This window comes from Trachemys scripta, chromosome 1, assembly GCF_013100865.1.
Source record: "Trachemys scripta elegans isolate TJP31775 chromosome 1, CAS_Tse_1.0, whole genome shotgun sequence".
Taxonomy (NCBI): domain Eukaryota; kingdom Metazoa; phylum Chordata; order Testudines; family Emydidae; genus Trachemys; species Trachemys scripta.
This window is the reverse complement of record NC_048298.1, coordinates 294,028,353-294,054,945: the sequence shown is the minus strand read 5'-3', so window position 1 is coordinate 294,054,945 and position 26,593 is coordinate 294,028,353. Positions and strand designations below refer to the sequence as shown.

At 43.5% G+C, this 26,593-nt stretch overlaps 1 protein-coding gene across 1 annotated transcript; it reads left to right on the top strand.

The window, feature by feature from the left end:
• Positions 1-127: 127 nt before the first annotated feature.
• On the top strand, positions 128-26,593 carry UFM1 (ubiquitin fold modifier 1). The gene is made up of 6 exons (XM_034758575.1): positions 128-203; positions 296-352; positions 3,712-3,769; positions 16,308-16,347; positions 16,782-16,814; positions 25,338-26,593. Coding segments are annotated over exons 1-6 (258 nt in total). The 5' UTR covers positions 128-201; the 3' UTR covers positions 25,406-26,593.

Here is a 26,593-nt window from a genome sequence, read left to right as displayed (position 1 = left end):
CGAGGACCCGCCCCTTGGCCCCGCCCCCGCCAGCGCAAGGTCTCGCTTGCTCCGTGGCGGTTTTGTTCAGGCGGCGGCCGGGCAGCTCGGGCGGGGCGGAAGCGGAGGCGAAGGACCCCCCGGCCGACCGGCCGGCCGGCGCAGCGGCGGCTGACGTGTGCCTAGGGGCGGCGGCGGCGGTTCCTGGGCCCAGACCGGATCATGTGAGTGACACGGACACTCTCCCCCCTCCCCTACGCGCCCGCGGCCTCGCCCTGCCCCGCCGGCTCTAACGCTCTGTCCTCTGCCTCCCCAGGTCGAAAGTCACCTTTAAAATCACGCTGACGTCGGACCCGCGGCTGCCCTACAAAGTGTGAGTGACACCCCCCCGCCGCCTTATGCCGTGTGCGCATGCGCTGCCACATTCATCCTCTCCCGCACCCACTGCGCGTCCTCCCAGGGGCACCACTGACTGCACGGGCACTGCCGCCCCACCCCACACACACCCTCTGCCCCCATCTACACTAGCCTCCTCCTGCTATCAACCCCCTATTAACTCCCCAGCTGCCCTACCCCTAGGCACTGACCCCTGTATGTCCCCATCCCGCCCATGGGCACCCCACACACCCTCTGACCCCATCCACCCCGCCCTGGGCACTGTCCTCTACACCAGCCTCCTCCTGCTACCAACCCCCCATTAATCCCCCAGCTGCCCCACCCCCAGGCACTGACCCCTGCATCCCAGCCCCCCTACCCTGCCCATGGGCATTGCCCCCCCCACCAGTCCCTTGCCACCGACCTCCCTGCTACCAACCCCTATGCCTTGTCCATGGGCACCACCCCACACCAGTCCTGCAATCACCCTGATGACGACAGGTACTGCTTTCCCACAGCAGCTCCTCCCACACCAAAGGCCACTGCTCCCTCACACGAGCCCCCTTGCCATTGACCCTCCCCACTCATGGGTATTGCCCCTCACCCCCCCCAACTCCTGCTGCCCTGCCCATGGGCGCTATGCCCCCTTTCACCGCCCTGTCCACAGACTGATCTGCCCCCGCCCACTGATACTGTGTGTAACACTCCCTGAGCTGTGCCCCAAACCCACCCATCTTGCCTACAGACACTGCCCATGAGCGCTGCTCCCTCCCACAGACTTTTCTGTCCAGACAGACACTGCCTCATGCCCATAGTCACAGAGTTTAAGGATAGAAGAGACAATCAGATCATGTAGTCTGATCTCGTCCTCATAGGTCACCAACACCACATACTAAACCCAACAACTGAAATTAGGTCAAAGTATTGCAGCCCACAGGAGACTAGACTAGACTGTTATATGCCACAGGCAGAGAACAGGAGGGACTGAACTGCACTGATGCCACAGGGCCCTGCAAAGGCAGAAAATTGATTGAGATATACCCAGGTAATCTCGGTAAGTGACCTGTACCCCATGCTGCACAGGAATGTGAAAACTCCCTAGATTCACTGATCTGGGGGGAAAATTCTTTCCCGACCCCATCTATGGTAGTCAGTTCAACCCTGAGTATGTGAGTATGTGAACAAGAGCAAGCCAGCAAAGCACATGAGAGTGAGTGCTCATGCCGCTTCAGCTTCCTTCTCTTTCCATGTGGGTATTGCCCCATGCTTATAGCTTCATTTTCATGTGGGCACTGCGCCTCATCTGCTGCTTCTTCTGTGGTTACTGCCCCACACCGACTCTTCTTGTGAACACTGCTCACCTAGCATGGCAAGATGAACTTGACAGGATGAGATTAAAATTAGTTAATGTATTGCTCTATAGAAAAGTCTAAAATAAATGATGCAGTCTATTACTCCTAGTCCAGAACTCTATACTAAAGATAGGGGCAAATGCAGTGATTTACAGCAATTCATAGGAAGTCCAATATAATCTGGAAATTTACAGCTCATATTTGGGCAAAATTTGGTGACACAGTGGGAGATTGATGAACCTCTTCCACATAAACTATTCCCAAAGAGCCTCTTGGCATTGTGTGAAATTCATTTTTTTAACATACATTTTTCTGTAATTTTGGTTTCAAGAACATTGGTTTCAAGTGTAGCACGGATAGAAATGGTATTCTTGTGGAGCTTGTTTGTTACATAGTTATTTTAATTGATGTTTTTGTGTAGTTTACTAAGGCCATATTCACACGACACAGTTTTGTCGATAAGACAGATGATGCTAAACTAACTACGGAGGTGTACACACTGCAGTGCTCCTGCCACTTTAACTTGCCTGCTACGCCTACATAATAAAACCACCTCGAGGAGAGACTAAAGCTTAGATTAACACAGTGTCAGTGTAAACACTGTGTTGCCTACGTCACCATAAATGGCCTCCAGGAGGCATCCCACAGTGCCCACCGTGACCGCTCTAGTCATCGTAGGTTACCAGGGCAGTTGAACAGCAGCTGGAAATCTAATAGGATGCCCATGGAATGATGGGTTTGTGAAACCTGCGTCATGTGATGCTGAACTTGCCACCATGAGGCATTGCAAACTCTTCCCCAAACACCCTGTGGTCAACAGCACAATGAGATAGCTACCCTCGATGTACTGCTTTCTGTGTCGATGTAAGAGCTGCTACTATGAATGCGCTCTGCTGACACAAGGAGCATCGTGTGGACATGCAACAGCGATTTAATTACAGCAGTGGCTGTACATTGACTTTGTAGTGTAGACATAGCCTAAGTAATAATAATTCATATATGGTCTAAAATGAGTGGTATTCCTTATAAATAAGTAAAGCTTTAAAATGTGCAGAATGAGGGTGTGGTTCAATGATACTTGGTTCTGATCTGGCTGAATTTAAATTGTTTTATTACTGTCACCTGGACAGTACTTTACAGATGCACAAAAGGGGAGCTCTTATCTTCCACATCATCCTGATGTGTTCTTTATAGATGGTATACAGCTTTATTCTGCTCCTGATCTATTTATCTAGGTATCATCACTATGGGCTGGAATGACACACAGGACTCCTCATTAATCTGTATGATGTAGCACTGAGGCCAGGTCTACACTACAAACTTACATGGGTATAACTACGTTATTCAGGGATGTGAAAAATGCACACCTCTCAGCAATATAGTTATACCGACTTAAACCCCAGTGTAGACAGCGCCCTTCGGTTGACATAGCTGCTGCCTCTTGAGGAGGTGGATTAACTATGCCAACAGGAGAAGCTCTTCCGTCAGTATAGTAGCGTCTTCACTAAAGCCCTGAGTTCGTAACTGTGGCCATATTGCTCATCGTGTTGGTACCACAATATGGTTTTTGAGGTCGTATCATTAAATCAGTGGTACTTCTCATGGTGTTAAACACCATCCCCCATAGTAAGCGTTTGCAAGATAAGGCTGTTGGTAGGGGAAAGTTGAATATGTAATCTCACATGCTCAAAAAGGTATGGAGACTAGATACTGGGAAGTCTTCCACAATTCTTATGTGGTAGACATGTTGACATCATTTCTTCTGGAATGCCTGTAATAATGTATTTAAAAATAAAAACTTCAGTTATTTTTTTGCAATGTACCAGTCTTTTTTCAGTGTTTTAGGCCCTGATCTAGCGGACCATATAAGTACATGCTTAACTTAAACTGCAGGAGCACTCCCATTGATTTCAGTGAAATTATAATCAATAACTTTAGGACCATTGGAATTGGTCTCTAATTTGGTCTAGAAATCATGTTTTCTATTAACTTTTCTTTGTTTCAGGTTAAGTGTGCCTGAAAATACACCTTTCACAGCCGTCTTGAAGTTTGCCGCAGAAGAAGTAAGTTTTGAATTGTGACAATGTTTACATCATTAACCAAAGAGTTAAATTACAAGACTCGTGTACATTTTTGTGTGAAATTATAGATGGCTGGGGCAAGAATGAATCAAGTTGGAAGTTTGTGTTTATTGAAAAAACTAATAGGAATTTCATCAAGGCAGTTACATATTTATTTAAAGTAATAAAAATATCTGATCCATACTTATAGCATGGGTGTAAAATGTGTGTGTGTATGATTTAAAAATATATAGAGATAGAAAATAGGAAGTAAACATTAAGTTAATGAAAGAGAGAAACCTGGAAAGCAGTAATGCTGAAATTCTGGTAGTGATTGTGGACGACAAAATTTTGGCTTTTTTGCTATAACACATTTAATTTGTTTTGGGCTGCATATGAGGAAGTGCCGCATCACAGTTTAGTGGGGAAATGGTGTATCTCTACTTGGCTTTGGTGAATCTATACCTGGAATATTATGATATTTTGAACATTTTCTTGTTCAAGGGAAAATGATAGTTTGGAAGGATTTCAGAGAAAGTAAAAATGACGAAGGGGCTGGAGGGATAAAAGAAGGAGCAAGAGAAATGTGTATAAATTGCTAAGTGATGACTAAGGTGGAGGCATAGCTTATAAATATTTGAAGGGTATAAATTACAAGGAGTAGTGAAGAAGGATGGTCCAGAGGTTAGGGTGTCAGGTTGAGATTTGGGAGACTTCTTGTATGATTTCGAGCAAGTTACTGATGGTTTGCCATTGTAGGAAAGTTTATACCAGTATAAAGTAAGATGTGAATTTAGGCTGTGTCTACACTGCCACTTTCAGTGCTAAAACTTTAGTCATTCAGGGGAGTGAAAAAATACTCCCCTAAGCAGCAAAAGTTTTAGGGCTGAAAAGCGCCAGTATGGATAGCGTTCCCAGCAATAAAGCTACCACCTCTCATTCGGGGTGTTTATTTTTTATTTCTGGGAGAGCTCTCCCCCTTAGACTAATATACCCTTAGGCCTGGTCCACACTAACCCCCCACTTCGAACTAAGATACGCAACTTCAGCTACGTGAATAACGTAGCTGAAGTCGAAGTACCTTAATTCGAACTTACCACGGGTCCAGATGCGGCAGGCAGGCTCCCCCGTCGATGCCGTGTACTCCTCTTGCTGAGCAGGAGTACCGGCATCGACGGCGAGCACTTCCAGGATCGATCCCAGAAGATCGATTGCTTACCGCCGGACCCGGAGGTAAGTATAGACCTATCCTTAGGGTACATCTACACTACAGCGGGGAGTCGATTTAAGATACGCAAATTCAGCTACGTGAATAGCGTAGCTGAATTCGACGTATTGCAGCCGACTTACTCCGTTGTGAGGACGGCGGCAAAATCGACTTCTGCCGCTTTTTGTCCGCGGCGCTTACTACCACCTCCGCTGGTGGAGTTAGAGCGCCGATTCGGGGATCGATTGTCGCGTCCCAACGGGACGCGATAAATCGATCCCCGAGAGGTCGATTTCTACCCGCCGATTCAGGCGGGTAGTATAGACCAGACCTTAGACTAATATAGTTATACCAGTATAACTCCCTGTGTGGACACTCTTATTTCTGAATAAGAGTGTCCACACAAGAAGCTATACTGGTATAATTATATCAGTTTAATTATACTGGTATAATTATATCAGTTTAATTATACTGGTAAAACATTCCTGTGTAGTCAAACCCTTATTCTCTCTCTATGTTAAATGGCTAAAAATAACAGTGTGGCTGCAGTGGCTCAGGCTAGCTGCTCAAGTACAATCCCACTTTACTCCTTGGAAAATGTACTAGAAGAAATAATAGTGTATTGGCAGAGGGAATGGACTTGATGACATAGGACGTTCCATATTAGAAAGGGTTTGCCAGTATAGCCGTTCAGGCAGATCCTCTTACTGGAGATGCAGTTTGCACCAGCAAAGAGTGCTTTTGCCAGTATAGCTTATACCAATTCCCCAATCAAAAAGCTATACTGGCAAAACGACTTTGTTGATGGTATAACTGCATCCAAAAAGTGTAGACCAGACTTTTATAGGTCTTTTCCATTTCTAAGGCTTTCATGTACCTAGCAGCCCATGCTTTAAAAACAGCCATGTTAGGAAAGGATTAGTTATTAAAATGGTCCCATTAAACAAGATACAGTTTCAACTAGTGTGTATTTATGTACTTTGGATCATGCTTTTTGAAATCAATGGGAGTCTTTCTGTTGACATCAGTGGGCTTTGAATCATCCCCTTTGTGTAGGTTTACAACCTAAAGGGATAATTATAGCTGTTTTCAGGAGGCTTAGTGGGAAAATGAAGAACAATTGTTGTAGTGGGCTCTTGTACCCCACATATCATTAGTGTTCAGTTATATAAATCCACTTAGCGCGCACACAAAAAAAACATTTTATTTTTAAAAGCTAGGTTATGATATTTTTATAGGGGTTTTTTTGGAGGCCAGCTATAATACAATATGACAATATTTAGCTCTTTCACACGCTGGTACAAGGATCTATTATGGGGAGGAGGAAATAGTGAAATGATCACTTTTCAAAATACTGCATTGTCTTTGGTTGTTGTTATTTATAATATTTATTTGTACTACAGTAGGGCCAACGAACTCTAGTCATGAAGACAAGACCCCAGTGTGCTAAGTGCTATACAAACATAGAATAAAAAGACTTTGCTTCCTTGCTTATTAGCTACATTCTTTGGGGAAGGGGAGAGGTGTAATTTAATTTTTAATTCAGACCACAGGTACTGCATGTATTTGGCATTGAAAAGAACAAGACCTGGTTTTTGGCTTTATAAATGGACTATACTCCTTGAACCACTTAGTTTAATGTTAACTCAATCATTTGAATAGATGAATCATTAATTTACTGTGGAGGGAATTTTTAAAGATAACATACAGAATATCTTGTAGCCCCTCAGAATAAACATGCTAGTGCTCTTTTAGAATGTAAAAAAAGCATTGTTTACGTGTTTCTAGAGGTAGAGAAGTAAATGATTTCTAAATTATGTTTTTACTTGGGCATGCCATCTGAAATATGTAGATATTTTGTTCAGTTTATTAAGATGTTATCAATTATTAAATATGGTATGAACAGGTTTCATATGAGTAATGTTTTTAATACTATACCTTTTAATATTATTACCCCTTTTGACTGAGCTGTTAGCCGAATTTGGGGTGTTGCAGGTAGGAGGAGAAATTGATGGCAGAGGCAGGTATTTTCTTTGATGCAAGCTTGTTTGTTTACAAAAAGTATACATAAAGTCCTTTTTTCCTGAATACAATAGGAATCAAACAGCAGGAGACAGTTTCTTTACTTGTACTTCCATACCTGTCTTGCCACCAGCACTCTGTGCCCAGATAGTTTTCTTTCTTAGCTTTCTATCAGGGCCACATTACCAGCACTTCTGTTACTTTTGGCTTTCTTGCTGCTTCGGTCTCTGTCCTACTTCTCACTCTCGCATGTGCACATACACACACACACACACACACACACACGCCCTTAAACAATGCCCAGCTGAGCCCCGGTCCACATAGTTCATGTTCTTTAGTAGCTTGGATGTGCCTTTGTTTTGGCTGGAGACATGGGCCTGTGTTTAGGGTGGAGTCAGCTTCATTGTTTCAGCCACCTGATTACAAAATAATTAAGTCCTAGGCCTGCGGTTGAAAAGGATCCTAAAAGGAGCAGGTAAGAACCCCTTGATAATCCTTCATGTAGGAACGAATGACACGGTTAGGTTCTCGTTAGAGAGAATCAAGGGAGATTATGCTAGGCTGGGGAAGACACTCAAGGAGATAGAGGCTCAGATTATCTTTAGTGGGATTCTGCCCGTTCCGAGGGAAGGGCAGCAAAGGGCTGATAGGATTGTGAGAATAAATAGTTGGCTAAGAGAGTGGTGCTATAAGGAGGGCTTTGGGATGTATGGCCACTGGGAGGCTTTCGGGGACAGAAACCTGTTCTCGCGGGATGGGCTTCACCTGAGTAGGGAAGGAAATAGACTTCTGGGAGGGAGGCTGGCTCATCTTATCAAAAGAGCTTTAAACTAGGAAGTTTGGGGAGAAGGTTGGGAGATGCACAGTTAATCTCCACGCCAGATTCCAGTATGGAAAAGGTGAGTAAAATGAGAGGAGACATAGCCAGGGAGATGAGATCGGACATAGGAAGGACAGGGGGGACGGACGCAAGGAGGCCCGCAACTTACAGTGCTACTAATGGGAGACAGGCTAAACGACATACATTAGGGTGTTTATACACCAATGCCAGAAGCCTAGGTAATAAAATGGAGGAATTGGAGCTCTTGGTCCAAGAGCTGAAACCAGATATCGTAGGAATAACAGAAACGTGGTGGAATGGCAGTCACGACTGGAACGCAGGTATGGAGGGGTATGCGCTGTTTAGGAAAGACCGGAACAAAGGTAAAGGTGGGGGGGTGGCATTGTATGTCAATAGTGAAATAAGCTGTAAAGAAATAATAGTTGATGGATTAGATAACACAGAGTCCGTCTGGGCAATACTCACACTGGGTAATAGGACTACTAGAGCCTCTCCGGGGATAGTGCTTGGAGTGTGCTATAGACCGCCGGGATCGACCCAGGATATGGATAAGGAACTATTTAATGTCTTTAGAGAAGTAATTACTAATAGAAACTGTGTAATTATGGGGGACTTTAACTTCCCGGATATAGATTGGGGCACAAACGCTAGTAGTAATAATAGGGCTCAGATGTTCCTAGATGTGCTTGCTGATCAATTCCTTCATCAAGTGGTAGCTGAACCGACGAGGGGGGAGGCCATTTTAGATTTGATTCTGGTAAGTAGTGAGGACCTCATTGAGGAAGTGGTAGTGGGGGACGATTTGGGCTCCAGTGATCATGAGCTAATTCGGTTTAAAATACATGGGAGGAGTAACAGAATTAAGTCAAAGACTAGGGTTTATAATTTTAAAAAGGCCAATTTTAACAAATTAAGGGGACTGGTAAGGGAAGTGGATTGGGCAAACGTATTAATGGATCTAAAGGCACAAGAAGCCTGGGATTACTTCAAGTTAAAGATGCATGAGCTGTCGGAGGCCTGCATTCCAAAAAAGGGAAAAAGATTACAAAGCAGGAGATTTAGACCGAGCTGGATGAGCGACCGACTCAAAGGGGCGATTAGGAAAAAACAGAAAGCGTACAAAGAGTGGAAGAGGGGAGGGATTAGTAAAGAAACTTACCTTAGCGAAGTCAGAGAATGTAGAGATAGAGTGAGAAAGGCCAAAGGCCGTGTAGAGTTGGACCTAGCGAGGTGAATTAAAAGCAATAGTAAGAGGTTTTACAGCCACATAAATAGGAAGAAAGCAAAGAAAGAAGAAGTGGGACCGCTGAAGACTATTGCCGGAGAGGAGATTAAAGACAATCTAGGCATGGCGCAATATCTCAATGAATATTTTGCATCGGTGTTCAATGAGGCCAATGAAGGTATTAGGGATACTAGCACCACTACAGAGGGGCATTCAGGATGGGGGATTACCGTATCCGAGGTAGAAACAAAACTTGAATGCCTTAATGGGGCTAAGTCGGGAGGACCGGACGATCTTCATCCGAGAATATTGAAGGAATTGGCGCGGGAAATAGCAGGCCCGTTAGCGATAATATTTAATGAATCTGTAAACTCGGGGGTGGTCCCGTTAGACTGGAGAATAGCTAATGTGGTTCCTATTTTCAAGAAAGGGAAAAAAAGTGATCCGGGTAACTACAGGCCTGTTAGTTTAACATCTGTAGTGTGCAAGGTGTTAGAGAAAATTCTGAAAGAGAAACTAGTTGAGGACCTGGAGGTTAGTGGCAATTGCGATAAATTACAACATGGTTTTATGAAGGGCAGATCGTGCCAAACGAATCTGATCTCCTTCTTTGAGAAAGTAACGGATTTAGTAGATAAGGGAAATGCGGTGGACCTAATATACCTGGATTTCAGTAAAGCGTTTGATACTGTACCCCATGAGGAATTATTGGTTAAACTGAAAAACATGGGGATCGATATGAAAATCCAGAGGTGGATAAGGAATTGGTTAATGGGGAGAATGCAGCGGGTCGTATTAAAGGGTGAACTGTCGGGTTGGAGGGAGGTTACTAGTGGAGTGCCTCAAGGTTCGGTTTTGGGACCCATTTTATTTAATCTATTTATAACTGACCTCGGAACTGATTGCAGAAGTGGGCTGATAAAGTTTGCGGATGATACGAAGGTGGGAGGCGTTGTAAATTCGGAGGAGGATAGGGATATCCTGCAGGGAGACTTGAATGAGCTTGTGAATTGGAGTATCAGAAATAGGATGAAATTTAATAGTAAAAAGTGTAAGGTGATGCATTTGGGGATGACTAATAACAATTTTAGTTACAAGATGGGGACGCATTGGTTAGAAGTAACGGAAGAGGAGAAGGACCTAGGGGTCCTCGTAGACCGCAGGATGACTATGAGTCGACAATGCGACGTGGCGGTGAAAAAAGCCAATGCTGTCTTGGGATGCATTAGGCGAGGTATATCTAGTAGGGATAAGGAGGTCCTGCTTCCGTTGTACAAGGCGCTGGTGAGACCTCATTTGGAGTACTGTGTGCAGTTCTGGTCTCCCATGTTTAAAAAAGATGAACTCAAACTGGAACGGGTGCAGAGAAGGGCCACTAGGATGATCAGAGGAATGGAAAACCTGTCGTATGAAAAGAGACTAGAGGAGCTTGGGTTGTTTAGTCTGACAAAGCGAAGGCTGAGGGGGGATATGATTGCTATCTTTAAATATATTAGAGGGATTAATACGAGGGAGGGAGAAGAATTATTCCAGCTCAGTACTAATGTGGATACGAGAACGAATGGATATAAACTGGCCGTGGGGAAGTTCAGGCTTGAAATTAGACGAAGGTTTCTGACCGTCAGAGGGGTGAAATATTGGAACGGCCTTCCGAGGGAAACGGTGGGGGCGACGGACCTGTCTGGTTTTAAGATTAAGTTAGATAAATTTATGGAGGGAATGGTTTAATGGTAAAACATAGTAGTCAAGGAAAACCAAGCAATGGTAGGCAAATTGTATAATGGCTGACAGGGGTCAGGCTGGAGACTCTTGCCTATATGCTCGGGGTCTTACTGATCGCCATATTTGGGGTCGGGAAGGAATTTTCCTCCAGGGCAGATTGGCTGAGCCTCTGGAGGTTTTTCGCCTTCCTCCGCAGCATGGGGCAGGGATCTCTAGCAGGAGGGTTTCTGCCGATTGAAGTCACCTATAACAGGATTGGGGACTTCAACAGCAGAGTCCAGGGAAGGGGTAGGGACGGTTTTATGGCCTGCAGCATGCAGGGGGTCAGACCAGATGATCATAATGGTCCCTTCTGACCTTAAAGTCTATGAGTCTATGAGTCTATGAGCATCTCAGCTTGGGCACCCAAAATTGGTGGGTACATTTTACCTTACTGTCTCTGTGCCTCAGCTCCCCATCTATAAAATGGAGATAATTCCACTCTGTCACCTCACAGGGGTGTTTGTGAAGATAAATTAATTTTATGAAGCACTCATATATGAGAGGGATGAGGGCCATAGAAAAATTCATGCAGATATCTTCAGAGCAGGGTTTGAATATTGTGTGTTTAATGAGGTCTGTGGCCACACCTTACATAAAAAAGATTAATACAAAGTATTGTATAGCTGTTCATCCAGTGCATTGAATGAGACAGGGATCTGATGGTAAAAAGAGTAGGTGATCATGTAATTAAAGGCTGTGTAGTAATGCATATGCACAAGGGGGCTCAATTAAGGTTACACTGGAAACTTTAATTGAGGCATTTCCTAACTGTTAAGTGTATGACTTTGCAATCTGAATGTTTTTTTAGTGTAGTTTTTGTGGGTGTGTGTAACTTCCTATCTTTTTAAACAAGCAAACTGAACAAACATAAATTCCATCATGTGGCATCATATGGACACTCAATGATTCATCAATCGGATTGAATACTTTAGATCCACCATGCCAATCTCTACCACCTGAGCTAACAAAGTAACCGATAGTAGTAATAAATTGTCATCCTCTGTGTGGGCCAGCAGTAAATGGGGATGAGACACTTTGCCAATAGGTTTCACACATACTTTCAGACAGCAGAGGACTGTTGGGATAGGAACCTTGGGTTCCATTTCAAGCTCTGGAAGGGAGTGTGCTCTAGTGGGAACAGACTCTTCTTGTTTCCCCAACGTGATCCCTTATACCCCTGCCCCTCCCCCTCCAACCTGTCCCTATCTTGTCTTTTCCCCATCCCTGGCTCATTGTCCCAGTCCCTCTTCTCTTGTTTGTCCAGTCCGTCTCTACTCCTCAGGCTTCTCATTCAAATTCCAGCTTCCTTGTCCAGTTGGTTCTAATCTACCCCTCTGGTCTTGCTATCCAATTTCCAAATATCCTCTCCAACATCCAGTCCCATTCTCCTTGCCAAGTCAGTCCTAGTCCAGCCCCAACCTTCCGATCCGATCTGTCTCTCTCCTCTCTCCTTCCACTGGCTCCCAGTTCTAGTCTCCCTCCTTGCATTCTTCATCCAATCCCAGTCTCTCACCTTCTCCCTAGTTCCTTTCCCAGTATCCCCCGCTGTCTTATCCCAGTCTCTTTGCCCAGAAAATCCAAGTTCTTTCCTCACAACCATCTCCTTGTCAGATCTGTCTCCCCTTCCCCCAACAAACACACTTTGGTTCCTAGATCCAGCCTCCTTGTTCAGCTTCCCTCCTCCCCCCACTTCCTCATCTCGTGTTATCTCAGTGTCTTCGCACCCCAGTTCCCAGTCATAGTCTCTTTGTCCAACCAGTTCCAAACTGCCCTTCCTTCCTATCCAACCAATTAAAGCCTTTCCTTTCCCTGCCTACCACAGTTTCCAGTTCAAGCTTCCTCTCCCTTTCATTCCCAGTCACCTCCCGCCCACCCTGTTCCCTTGCTCAGACAATTCTCGTTTTCTCTGCCCCCTCCAGCCATAGTCTTGCCAGACTACTTGTCCGAATCTCCTCTTTTCTCTCCCCAAGTCTGCCTTGTGTTTGCTCTGCTTTTGAGTTTGGCAGTTTCCACCTTCTTACTGGCTGAGTTCCAACAGAGGTGTCACTGAGAGCACAGGACAGACTGGCTTCTTGCTCTCAATTCCAGTGCCCAGCCACACTGCAGCCTCTAGCAGCCGTTACAGGGAAAGTCCGGCTTTTCCTCTGTAGCCTTGGGCTGAAAGGAAGCATGTTCAGTCATTCACTGGAGATGGAGCATATACAGACCAGTCATATAGGAGATGTGGGAAGATGGATGCTCAGTTGCTCTTTGGGGATAGCCAACAGTATCCTTTCCGTTACATACAGTTGGCGCATGAATTCAGGGGCTCCTTGGAACATTAGCAAATAATGAGTAACATTGGGAGCCCTATAAGCACTGATTACTGCTGCTTTCCCCTTTCATCCCATATATCATAGACTTAGGCCATGTCTACACTACCACTTATGTCGGCAAAACTTATGTTGCTCAGGGGTGTGAAGAAAACACCTCCCTGAGTGACATAAGTTTTGTGGCATAAGTGATAGTGTGCACAGTGCTATGTTGGTGGGAGAGCTTCTCCCGCCAACATAGCTACCATTGCTCATTGAGGTGGTTTTATTATGTTGACGGGAGAGCTATAGAATCATAGGGTTAGAAGGGACCGCAAGGGTCATGTAGTTCTGCATCTTGGCAAGGGGTTAGATTTGTTGTGTCTAAATCATCCAAGAATGATAGTTATCCAGCCTACTTTTGAAAACATCCAGTGAAGGAGCTTCCACGACCTCCCTAAACAGTCTGTTCCATTGTCCTGCTGTTCTTACAGTTTGGAAGTTTTTCTTGAGATTTAATCTAAATCTGCTCTGCTGTAGCTTGAACTCATTGTCACTTGTCCTGCCTTCTGTGGCAAGAGAGAACAACTTTTATTATGGCAGCCTTTCAGCTATTTGAAGACCGCTGTCATGTCCCCCTCTTAATCTTCTCTTTTCCAAACTAAACATACCCAGTTCCTCCAGCCTTTGCTCATATGGCTTGCATTCCATCCTTTTGATCATCTTTATCGCTTGCCTCTGGATCCTTTCCAGTTTCTCCATATCCTTTCTATACATAGGTGACCAAAATTGGACACAGTACTCCAGCTGAGGCCTAACCAGCGCCAAGTAGAGCAGTACTGCCACTTCCCGTGACTTACATGCAATGCCTCTGTAACAGCATCGCATTATTGGCTCATGTTGTGGTTGTGATCCACCACAACTTCCAGATCCTTCACAGCAGTGCTGCTACCAAACCGCTTATCCCCTATTCTGTATTTGTGCATTTGATTTTTCTTCTCTAATTGAAGCACCTTACATTTGTCTTTGTTGAATTTCATTTTGTTGTCTATAGCCCAGTTCTCCCGTTTATCAAAATCCCTTTGAATTTGAGCTCTATCCTGCAAAGTGTTCGCAGCCCTTCCCCTCCCTCCCCTCCCCAGCTTTGTGTCATCTGCCAATTTGAACAGGATGCTCTCTATTCCTACATCTAGGTCATTAATAAAGATGTTAAATAACTCTGGACCCAGAACAGATCCCTGTGGAATCCCTCTTGAGACCTCCTTCCAATCTGACATCATTCCATTCATAACTACTCTTTGTTTGTGGTTGTTTAACTAGTTATATATCCACTTAATGGCAGTTCCTCTGAGACCACATTTCTCCAGCTTACTTATTAGGCTGTCATGTGGGACTGTGTCAAAAGTCTTGCTAAAGTCCAGGTATATTAATGTCCACCGCTTTCCCCCTATCCACCAAACCAGTTACCCTGTAAAAGAAGGAAATCAAGCTGGTTTGGCATGATTTGTTCTTAATATATCCATGCTTGCTGCTAGTGATTACCCCTTCATCCTCCTGGTATTCACAAATTGAATGTTTTATACATTGCTCTAGTAGCTTCCCAGGTATCGAGGTCAGGCTGACTGTACAGATCCCTGGCTCCTCCTTTTTCCCCTTTTTAAAGATGGGCACTACGTTATCCCTTCTCCAGTTTTCTGGGACCTCTCCAGTCATTGATGCATTTGCAAATATTATTGTCTATGTTTACCTAAATTTTAAATGTTGACCAGGACTCAGATTAAAAAAAGAAAAGGGGGCTTGAATCAATGTGACTTTCTCTGGTAACAGTAACCCTTTGTCCACACCTACTATTTTCTCCTGTACCTGATGTTAAGCATGATATGCAGAAGACCATTTGAGTCCAGAAACAGAGCATACTGGGTCAGATCTTTCAAAGATTTAAGCTTGTGAGTAACTTTATGGACCTGTGTGTTTATAGGATCGGGATGTTAGATTGGAAGCTCTTTGAGGCAAGAACTATATTTTACTAGATCTTTGTACAGCACCTAGCACAATGAGGTCCAACTCTGGCTGGGACCTATGGACAGACTGTCACATAAAAATAATATCGGAGTCCATCAAAATTCATAACGATTTTCACTGTATTACCTTAATATAGCAAAATCAAGTAGCCTGAAGTGAGTGTTTCAATCCAAGAGACTTTTGAAAGACTTACTGAAAATATGGTCAGAAGTGCAGAGTAGAGACTATTTTCTATCTGGCCAGCTGTGACGTATTTGTGTGTGTGTGTGTGTGTGTGTTTTTTTTTAAAGGAGTTAGCAATTTATGAAACGGTTGTAAATTCCCCCACATAAATTGTCCCAGTAACAGACCATCCCTGCCTAGCCCCAAGTCAAGCCAAGCAGGAACTCTGCATTGTGATTCTGCTCATTGTGATCTTAATAAATGTTACTAAATATGCACACAAGTGATTTTACAGTTGCTCATGCACTGAAAAACACCATAGCTCTCAACACCAGGACTGTGTATGTGTCAGATTTCAGACTTCAGCCGTTTTTGCTATAGCCATGTCTCCAAAAAAAAAAAAAAAATCACCCTTACGCAAAGACCAAGGTTCCAGTCCTGCAAATGCTTTTGCACATGCTTAACTTTGTGCCCATGAATGATATTTGAGTAAATTCCATTAGATTGTTTATGTACATAAGTGTTTGAAGGCTTTATTTGGCCATTTTTATTCCAGAAGATTCTGGCATCTGTATTTGATCAATTTAAATGAAAGCAAATTATAAAACAAAATTGCAGAAATGTATGCAATTGAGTAGTTACTCATTTTCATCAACATTTTTGGTGCTGCTCCTTACTGTATTATCAGAATTATTTTTTTCTGAACTCTTCAGTTAGCATAATTTTGACATTATTTCCAGATATTTTTTTCCAGATGATTAGATCTAATCAACTGTTTTAACACTGTGTACTTTATGTTCCATATAACCTCTTAGTGAATAATAAGCTTTGATTGTAAACAATTATTTTAATAGTTCTATAAAATCTGAAGAGGATTTTTTTCCATAATTATTCTTCCTACAGGCCTAAGCAGCTAAAATTACAACAGAGTTTAAATGTTCACTGTAGTGTTTTCCACTTGGTTGTCTGTCTTTAAAATTAATTTGTCATACTTTTGTTTCATTTAGTTCAAAGTTCCTGCAGCAACAAGTGCTATTATAACAAATGGTAAGAAAATAGTTTTTATATTATTGATTCAGTTAAGCTGTATTCCAGAAAAGCATAAGCAGGTTTTCTCTATAATCTAACCAGCATACAAACTGATGAGTGTCAAAAGTAATGCCTCACTGTTCTACATAATGCTGGTGCATGGGGTTTTGCCATGAATATTGTATTGCTATTTGAGAGGTTTTATTCTACAGCATATCTTGTGGTTCACTATGCTGAAATTTTTATCATCAGCTGTAAGTAATAAAGCTGACTAGCAATACTTTTTGGCAATAGGAAATTAATAAAGATTTATATTTAATAATTATTACAGTATATTGTTTAGAACCTTGAATATTTTGCATTCCTTTTAATGTTGTAAGTTTACACTACTAGATACTTGGATCTGTTTTTGTTTTAGCCCCCAAAATTAATAACTTTTTTTTTTAACTTAGATGGAATAGGAATAAACCCTGCACAGACAGCGGGTAAGTACTTATTTGTAAAGTCCAATTAAGAAAAAAACTGAATTATTTTTTATTCAGTTACGATGCACCACAGTGAATGACTTATGTTCTCATCTAGTTTATCCAAGTTTTAACAGCTTTTCAAGAGACCCAGAAGTACTAAACAAAGCTGAAAACTGCATCCAAAGCCTCACGTCAAACATCATTAAGATCATATAATTATTGCTCAATATTTTGTTTATTTAGATCTGTGAAACAACAGTAAGCGCCTAGCTAATATTCCAGGGCCCTCTCATAAATACTTAATATGATAAAAAGAAATATCAACCCCATAATATATAATACTAAATAACCATGCAGGGAAAAAACAAAAACAAAAAAAACCTTAACTTCCTCTGTACATCACCCAGCAATATTTACTACTACTGCAGCCTTTCTAAAAAGATTTAGCAGTGTGCCCTGAAGGTCAACTGATTAAAGCTACTTTGGACTGGGTGAGAGAAACATTCCAAAGGAAAGGGATCTCTCACAGATTGCACTGCCAGCAGTCCCCTCTCACTCAGATCGAGGGGGACCCAGTTCTAGAACCTCTTCTGATCTCTACTGTGGCAATGTGCCACAGAGAGAGAGGTGGTCTCAAATAGGAAAGTTTGAAGTCATCTTAAAATCAGTATCTTAAACTGCACCCAGAAATACACAGGCAGCCAGTGCAGATTGTGGAGCCCTGATTGAGTATGCTCATGGAAAAACTCTGTTTACAAAGTAGGCTGCTGCATTCTGCCCTAGCTTCCCTTCCAAATAAATTTAAAGAGTAACCTTAAGAGAACATTGCAGTAGTCTAGTCTTCAAGTGACAAGACAAAATATGTTGTCAAGGTCCACTATGAAAAGAAATGGTCACAACCTTATAGCCAGACACAAATGATAAAAGTGGTCTTAGCTACTGCTGAACAGTGATCATCCAATGAGAATTAGGAATCTAACAAGACTCCTATGTTGCAAATATGAGCAACAATTGGTGGACACACACCTTCAGTAGATGGAATGTATGTGACTTTTGCCATATCTTCTGATTGCTTTCCCCAGCCTACCAATATCATCTCCTTCTTATCTGGATTGAGCCTCAGACAGATCTAACTCATCTGTGCCCCATTCTTCACCAAACATTGTGGAAGACACACAACCACTTTGTTGGGATCAAAAGAGAGAGAAAAATGAAGCTGGGCGTTTTCAGCACGTTGGAGATACACCCAGGGCCGGCTCCAGGCACCAGCTGAGCAAGCTGGTGCTTGGGGCAGCAGATTGTTGGAGGTGGCATTCTGCCCAATCCTAGGGCGGCATGGCCACTTTTTTTTTTTTTTTTTTCTTGTTCCGCTCCAGCCGCCCTGTAGGGGGCGGCAGCACGGAGAACCAGAGTGCCCTGCAGGGCAGTCCTCTTCCTTCCCTCCCCGCCGACCGGAGCGGAGCCCTCGCAGCAGGCGGCAGGAGGCGGCGCAGTGGGCGGGGCCGCGTGGCAGCGCTGTAGCCCTGGCCGCCCCCTTCTCTCTCTCCCACCCGCTCCCTCCCCCTCCCGTCCCCCCAGCCGGTCCCCCTGCACGCGCACTCCGGCTGCGCCGCAGTTTTTTTGCTTGGGGTGGCCAAAAAGACAGAGCCGGCCCTGGATACAGCAACTCTTTCTTTCCCACTAAGGCCCAGTCCCACAAAAGATTTAAGCACCTTGCTGAATCAGGGTCTAATCCACTAACATCCTCACACTGAATGAGAGGGAGGAGAGAGTAATAAGACTGGGACTTTTCAGCTTGGAAAATCAACGACTAAGGTGGAATATGATAAAGGTCTATAAAGTCATGACTGGTGTGGAGAAAGTAAATAAGGAAATGTTATTTATTCCTTACTACACCAAATGAAATTAATAGGCAGCAGGTTTAAAACTAAAGGTAGCATTTCTTCACACAACACACTGTCATCTAGTGGAACTCTTTGCCAGAGAATGTTGTGAAGGCCCAGACTATAACAGAGTTTAAAAAAAAAAAAAAACTAGATCAATTCATGGAGGATAGATCCATCAGTGGCTATTAGCTAAGATGAGCAGGGATGCAGCCCTATGCTCTGAGTGTCCCTAGCCTCTGTTTGCCAGAAGCTGGGAATGGGCGACAGGATGGATCAGTTGATTACCTGTTCTGTTCATTCCCTCTGGGGCACCTGGCATTGGCCACTGTTGGAAGACAGGATACTGAGCTAGATGGACCCAGTATGGCTGTTCTTATGAGAACAAGATAGCATCTTACAGAATCTAAGGCAGATGATAAATCTAATAATGCAGTATGGATACTCGAACTTCATCCATCACCACTAGAAAGTCATCTCGCAATGTTACAAGAGCAATAACATAATTGATAAGGGTCAAATAAATCAGAGGCATTTAGGTACCGAGAGTTCTCACCACAATCTTCTCATGATTCTTAGCTGCAAAAGGAAGATTAGACACAGGGTGATTGGAAGCCAGATTGTCAGCGTCAGGTGATGGTTTCTTAAATATGCATCGATGCTGCTAAGCAATGCTGGCACATTGCCCTTCTGAAAGTGTTGAAAGTCTTCACCAGCACTAGGCTCGGCACGTTCACTCATATTTAGTCCCCCATGCTTCAGTTGTGATGGGTCATACATTAACCTAGATGACTTATGTCAATAGATGTGGCATCGTGTACTACACCTGGGGGAATTCTATGCCACTGTACATGCACAGAATGTATTTCCCACGCAAATTTCTTTGCTTCCCCACAGAAAAATGACTTTCTGATGGGGAAGCAAAGGGAAGCCACAAGAGCAGTTATGCAACCCTCCCCAGCAATATGTTTCTGGTGCCAAAGGCAGCCAGCAGAGAGATAAATCACTGTGGTGCAGGAGGCAGGACTGGGGAAGACCCGGCTCCCTACCCTGTGCCAGACTCAGCTATTAGTCCTGGCTGGGCTCGGGAGGACGGGACTTCCTCTTGCCTTGCACGGCATCTGGGACTGGGTCAGACCCACCCCCAGATTTCTCCCCCAACCACAGGAAGCTCTGCAAACTCCCCAATCCTCCTGCCTCCTGCACTCATCGCTCCTCAGCTGCAGAGGGAGGGATCCCTGTACAGGGAGCAGCTCCTCCATCCATCCAATCCCCATGCATCCAGACCCTCTCATACTCAGACCCTCCCACCGATCCTCACTCCCCTGCACTCAGAACCCCCCCGATGAGCCCCACTCCCCCTGCATCTGGACCACCCCAATGAGACACCCGCACCCTGATCCCCACCCCACCGAGCCCCAATCAGCTGCTCCCCACAGCCAGACACACACACACACCCCCGAGCCCCAATCACTTCACCTGGAGCCACCCTGCAGAGTCCCATTACCATTGCACCCAGAACCCCCCAACAAGCCCCTGTACATCCAGATTCCTCCCGCACCCGGATCCCCCACTAAGCCGCCCGCACCCAGATTGCCTCACACAGAACCCTCTCAACCCATACCTGGAACCCCTCACACTAAGCCCCTCCACACTTGGATCCTGCGTTGCTGAGCCTGCCTGCCCACACCTAGTGCACCTGCACGGAGGGGGCCCAGTCCTTATGCTGTGTCAGGGTTGGGTACAGCCTCACCACTGAGTCCGGGGTGGGGGGGCTGCAGGGTGATCTCCCACCTCTGTGCACCCCGTGGCCTGTGCTCCCCAGTGCCATGCTCAAGCCTCTACATTTATCTGACACAAAAAATTGCAGAATTTTAAAATACTGTGCACTGAATTTCTTAATTTTTTAATGCAATATTTTAAATGTTTTGGCACAGAATGCCCTCAAGAGTAATCATGTACATACCTATTTACCGATATGCAAGAACTAGTGTTTTTGATATTTTCATTTAAAATGCTTTTAGTGCTTTAAAATCTCATTTGATAGAGCAATTGTTTCAGTCTACAAAAACCTCAGAACGTGAGGATCTATTGGAAAAAATGTAATGTTATCCCTGTGGATCTCAGGCATTCCATGAGAAGACACAGTCCTTCCATGCCGTTCCCTTGTCTCCCAACCCGAACAACAGTAATGTTATACTGCCAAAATATAATCTCTCCTCCATCACCCACATTGACTCTGCTACCTCCATTTTGGGAGGGGGAGGTAAAAGGTGCAGAGCAGGAGTTAAAGCGATCCAACCAGCATTAACTCCCATACAGATTTCTATTTGGAAGACTCTCTGGTTTGGGGGCAAGCATGCCGTACCTTTTTGAAGAAAACACTGTTGCATTAATGGTAGAGGCAGGAAGGGAGGGGCAGGAGTGAGTGATGTGTGCCTGGGGTTAAATGTGGGCCTGTTTAAATAACATTTGTACATTTTTTGTCGGGTGCATAGTGGCACCAAGTACATTTCATCCAGATTAGCAGGTTAGTCCTCAGGGTATCAGATTCATTGTTCAAGCCCTAATGTGTGTTGTATATAATCTGCTTTATCTTCGTGTCTCCTTGGCTTGGTGAGTAGCAGAAAATAATACAATAGCCATATAAAATCTTTTGGCTTTTTTATGCTTCAGCAATATATACTCCTGGCAAACCTCTTAAAAGTATATGCTTGTGGCAGGACACTCCAAGTGCGTGGATCTGCCAACCCTCGTTAGACTGGACAAATAGAATACTTTAAATCACAGCCACTGTGCCTAAAGTGTCCCTTAGTTTTAACTTCAAGGGAAAATGGTAAATTTTGCTCCACTGTAGTGATAACTTGGACAAGTGTTAGAGATTTTGGTCTGTCATGAAAGCAAGCACTTAGCAGAAGTGATGTTGAGGCTTCTGGGAGAGAACTTGTAACAGACATATTTTCACACATAAGTACCAAGGGATAAGTGCCTTAGATATTTGTCACATGTAGGTAGTTTTTTGGGGGGGATAGAGTTGAAATTTCTACAGGAAATATTCCCTAAATATTAGATATTTTTACTTAAAACTGCTTTTTCTTCCTTAAAAGCCTGTCACTACCAGCAGTATAGGCCTGCGATCCATTTAAATAGTGGTTAAGGTTATACAGAAGCTAGGTTTTGTTTGCTCAGTCATACTAGTACTTCTCAGTCTCAGGGCTTGTCTACTCTACTGTGTGGGGTTGATTTAAGAATAGCGTAGCTGAAGTCGACGTACTTAGATCTACTTACTGCTGTGTCTTCAGTGCGGTAAAGTTGACAGCTGGCGCTATCCCGTTGACTCCGCTTGCGCTTCTCGTTCTGGTGGAGTACCGGAGTTGATGGGAGAGCGCTCAGTGGTCGATTTATCGCGTCTACTAGACGTGATAAATCGACCCCCACTGGATCAATCGCTGCCCGGCGATCCTGCAGGTAGAGTAGTCAAGCCCTCAGTGTACTTGTGTTTTTTGTATTATCATTGGATTGGAACAGCTACCTAAGGATTGGACAGTGCTTCCGAAAATATGGGCTTACTCTCACCTCTTGTTTTTCAATGTTCTCTGTCTTCCTTTCGTTTTCTGTGTGGTCTCATCTCTTCACTACCGCTACCCTTTATGTCCCTTTATCAGTTACTCCCCCTCCACTCTCATTTTACTTTCTCTCTCATGTTATCTCATCTCCTTTCCACCTCCAACCTTGTGTTGTTGTTCTGTGTCATTCCCTGTCCAATCATTATTCTCTGTTTTATTCTCTCGCCTTACTTTGGTTTTCCTGATGCTTTGTTCCAACCTGTCCTGGTGTATTTGTGAGCATTAAAGTGAAATTTTACTAAATTCTATATCTCTGAAGTATACTGTCTGCAGGTTCTTAAGATATTGGAAAGTGGTCTTCATTTTGCTGCCCGCACAATACAATTGAAAGAGAGAAGGAGAAGGAAGGAATTAAGGAGGTGGAAAAGAGACAAGCAAAAATAGTATAGAATTTTCTGTTTTCAGAGGCAGAGATGAGGAACCACTGACAGGGCTAGAAGATTCATTTTTAGTATAATACATAAAAGTAGAGGAGTGCAACTGTGTTTTCTCTTCAATATCCTGCTCAGGAAAGAAATTAAAAAGTATTGCTGCAGAGATGTAGAGAGATGATTCTTATAAACTTATAACCACTGTAATATATATTTCTTAAGGATCCACTAGATTTCTTTCTTCGTTTCATTTACAGTTTGAGCTGGTCATAATTTTTTAAAATAAAAAAAATTGAAAAAGTTTTGACTAAATTTTCACATTCTCCTCCCCCGCCCCCCACCAACCAAATATAGAACTGGTCAAAATATTTGGAAAAAGGGCAACATTTCAATATTGACCTCTTTGCCCACCTTTTTTCCACTCCCCCACCCCTCAACATTTTTCATAGCTCTATTTACGAACCAGGAAAACAAGATGACTTATCACTTTTTAATTTTTGTTTTCAGATATATATTTTAATCGCCGTTTCTAACAGACAATTTGATTGACATTCATATCTGGGAGATTAAACATCCAATCAAGAAAGCTTTATTCATTTGAGGCTTTATTCCCTGATATGCAAATACCTGTGAACAGTAGTAACATATATAAGATATGTTGACAATAGGGTAGCAAATTTTGAAGGAAATCTGAGTTTAGTGATGTTTGGCTGATATGAGGTTCGTAGAGCACAGAATGGGTAACATTTAAGTTAATTTAGGGCTATGTTTTGACATTACAAACTCCCCAGTGTAAGAAACAGGAGTCTGGAGGAGTTGAAAATCTACTTTCCAGCCTCCTGGCTGCTCCAGATTAGCCTAAACTGTATCAAGTCTATACCCAGTGCTGTGGAATCTCCCTGATGTACAGCACCACCAAAGTTCATTTGGGTGTGTGGGAAAGAGCAGAGCCAAGATTCCACCCACTCCGCCTCCCCCACCCCTTCTGTGTACCTCTAGGAAAGGGTGGAAGTAGCAACTCTGCTGAACCTGCTTCTCCCTCCATGTTGCTTCCCATGATGTGGGTAGCTGGTACAGAGTTTAAGGGCACCTTGTGCCCTTGTACATCCACCAAGAGATGTGTGTCTGTATATAAATTCATAGTAAGATCACCTTAGGCTTGGAGAACTTTAAAAACCAGTAAGAAGACTCAATTCATTAGACACCTGTGAAAAAAGTTCTTCAAAACACAAGCTAATGAGGGAGGAGTTGACTTTTCCTGCTTCAATTTTATTCAGGCAAGATAGTACATTTATATTCAAAGATACAAAATATGTTGAGATAGTTAAGGTTGAGAGTATATATCAGTGATGGTTAGGATTGCCAGGTATCCAATTTTTCACTGGAACATCCAGTCAAAAAGAGATCCTGACGGTTCCGATCTGCACCGCTGACCAGGCCTTTAAAAATCCGGTTGGCATGGGGCTGGCGGGCTCCCTACTCGGCTCCGCGCGGCTCCCAGGAAGCAGTCTGCATGTCCTTCCAGCTCCTAGGCATAAGGGTGGCCATGGGGGCTCCACATGCTGCCCCCACCCCGAGCGCCGGCTCCGCAGTTCCCATTGGCTGGGAACCTGCCCCAGCCCTGAGCCCCCTCCTTGCACTCCAAACCCCATCCCGCATCCCTGCGCCAGCCCTCATCCCCTCCCCCACCCCCCCCGCACCCCAAACTCCCTCCCAGAGCCTGCACTCCCTCCCGTGCCCCAGCTCAGAACTCCTTCCTGCACCCAAATTCCCTCCCGGATCCCCTACCCCCTCCCGCACTCCAGTCCCCAGCCCATAGTCCCCTTCCACATAGCAACCCCCATGCTGGAGCCCACACCCCCACCTGGAGCCCTCATACACACCCCGTACTCCAACTCCCTGCCCCAGCCAGGTGCCCCCTCCCGCACCTGGAACTCCTCATTTCTGCCCTTACCCCAGAGCCCACACCCCCAGACGGAGCCCCTCTCCACTCCCGCACCCTAACCCTCTGCCCCAGCCCAGTGAAAAATGAGTGAGTGAGTGAGGGTGGGGGAGAGCGAGCAATGGAGGGAGGGAGAGGGAGGGGATGGAGTGAGCTGGGGCGGGGCAGAACAAGGGGGTTCGGTTTTGAGCACTTTGTTTAATTTTTGTGACAGCCAGCTAGACTATGCAACTTGATCCAGACTGTTAAAAACTCACTACCATGCACAATATATGGGATGAACAAAACACATATAGCAGGCTGTACATAATGCTGGGAGGCCTTGAAAGCATATTGTATTTGCAATATCTTTGCTTTTTATTCTTTCCTTGAATTTTTGTTGATGTCATGTTTAAAATCATGGTGAAACTATTAATTTATATTGTTAACTAATGAGCTTAATATGTAATCTTGTGCCTGGCTTTTTTGTTTTAATTGCTAAGTGTTCATTAGACTGTGCATATATGAGAGGAACTGGAAAATATATTACGAAGCATACAGTCAGTTTCTCATGCATGAGAGAAATTTCGACTATGTAATTGAAAACTGAAACATGATGATATTATTGTTCCTAAGATCACACTTACACTTTTTGGTAACTGATTTCCTTGAAGAGCTCTTATTGATAACACATACCTGTATTTAACCTATAGGTGAACAACTTTCTCTTTTTTGTTTAGGAAATGTTTTCCTAAAGCATGGTTCAGAACTACGGATTATTCCCAGAGATCGTGTTGGGAGCTGTTAATATCTACTGAGTGGTTTTGGAATAAGTGAAATCACCATGCTAAAGAGTAAATGGTCGTATTTATTTTGGATTTCTACAGTACAACTAATGAATCAGCCTGTTATAAAATTACTTACAATGACTACCTGGGATTTAAAAATTAATTAAAAGCGGAGTTTTCATTTTCTTTCCCTGTTAGCATTTAGCAAATCATAAGCTAGCCTGGCCCTTCATCTACTAACAGAAGGATGGTCTGATGTAATGCTATATTCTTGAAAGCAGGATGGACCTCTTTCTTTTTAGTAACAGATCCTCTTAGGAAATGTTATTGAAAACAAAAGGGCAAACCTTGTCAGTAGAAACATACAACTGTGATTGATAGATTAATAACAGAATCCTGTATTTAGAAGTTCATTTTGTGGAAGGAGAAGCTGTATTTGATTTTTTAAAAAGGAGACCATTAGGAGAAAATTCTTTCCTACTGAAAGCTAAAAAACATTAGTCTAATCCCTGAATTATGTATAGTGTACATTGTCAAACTCAAAGAAACAATTTTCCTCGCAGTTAAAATTTTCAATCCAAATAGAAGGGGTATCTTGAAAACTTCAGACTCTTGTTACTGAAGTATGCAGAAAACTTCTAAGAAATGTAAATACTTGGCTATAATCATAAGGTACTGGAAAATTTTTAATTAAAGAAAAATAAATGTACTTTTGTTAAATCTTCATTTGAGCTTCATTGGTCAAACTAGCTTTTACAAATTTTCACTGATACTGGATTTAACATTAAATAAAGTGCCCTCAACTGAAAGGTGTTGTAAAATCACAAATCATGGGAATCCCATGCGCTGTATGATAGGGATTTATCAGTTGAATACTACATTCCTTTATCAGCAAACATATTTATTTGAGGAAAATGTCTTAGTTTGTTGCTACTGTATGTTACTTGGGAAACAGTGGTGGAATCACTTGCATGTTTGTATGTTCAGAAATTAAGCATTTTGTTTATAAATTGTCTGAAGTTAAATTGTTACATCAACCATGGACCTACATTGGAGAAACCAGTATGTCTTGTTTTGACACACAATGATATACTGTAGTTTCAAGATAGTATGCATTTTGCCAAACAAATCATCATTGTGTTTTATCTGTCCTCATACATTTAATTTATTGAGGTTACAAAAAATGGAACAATAAACGATAATACTTC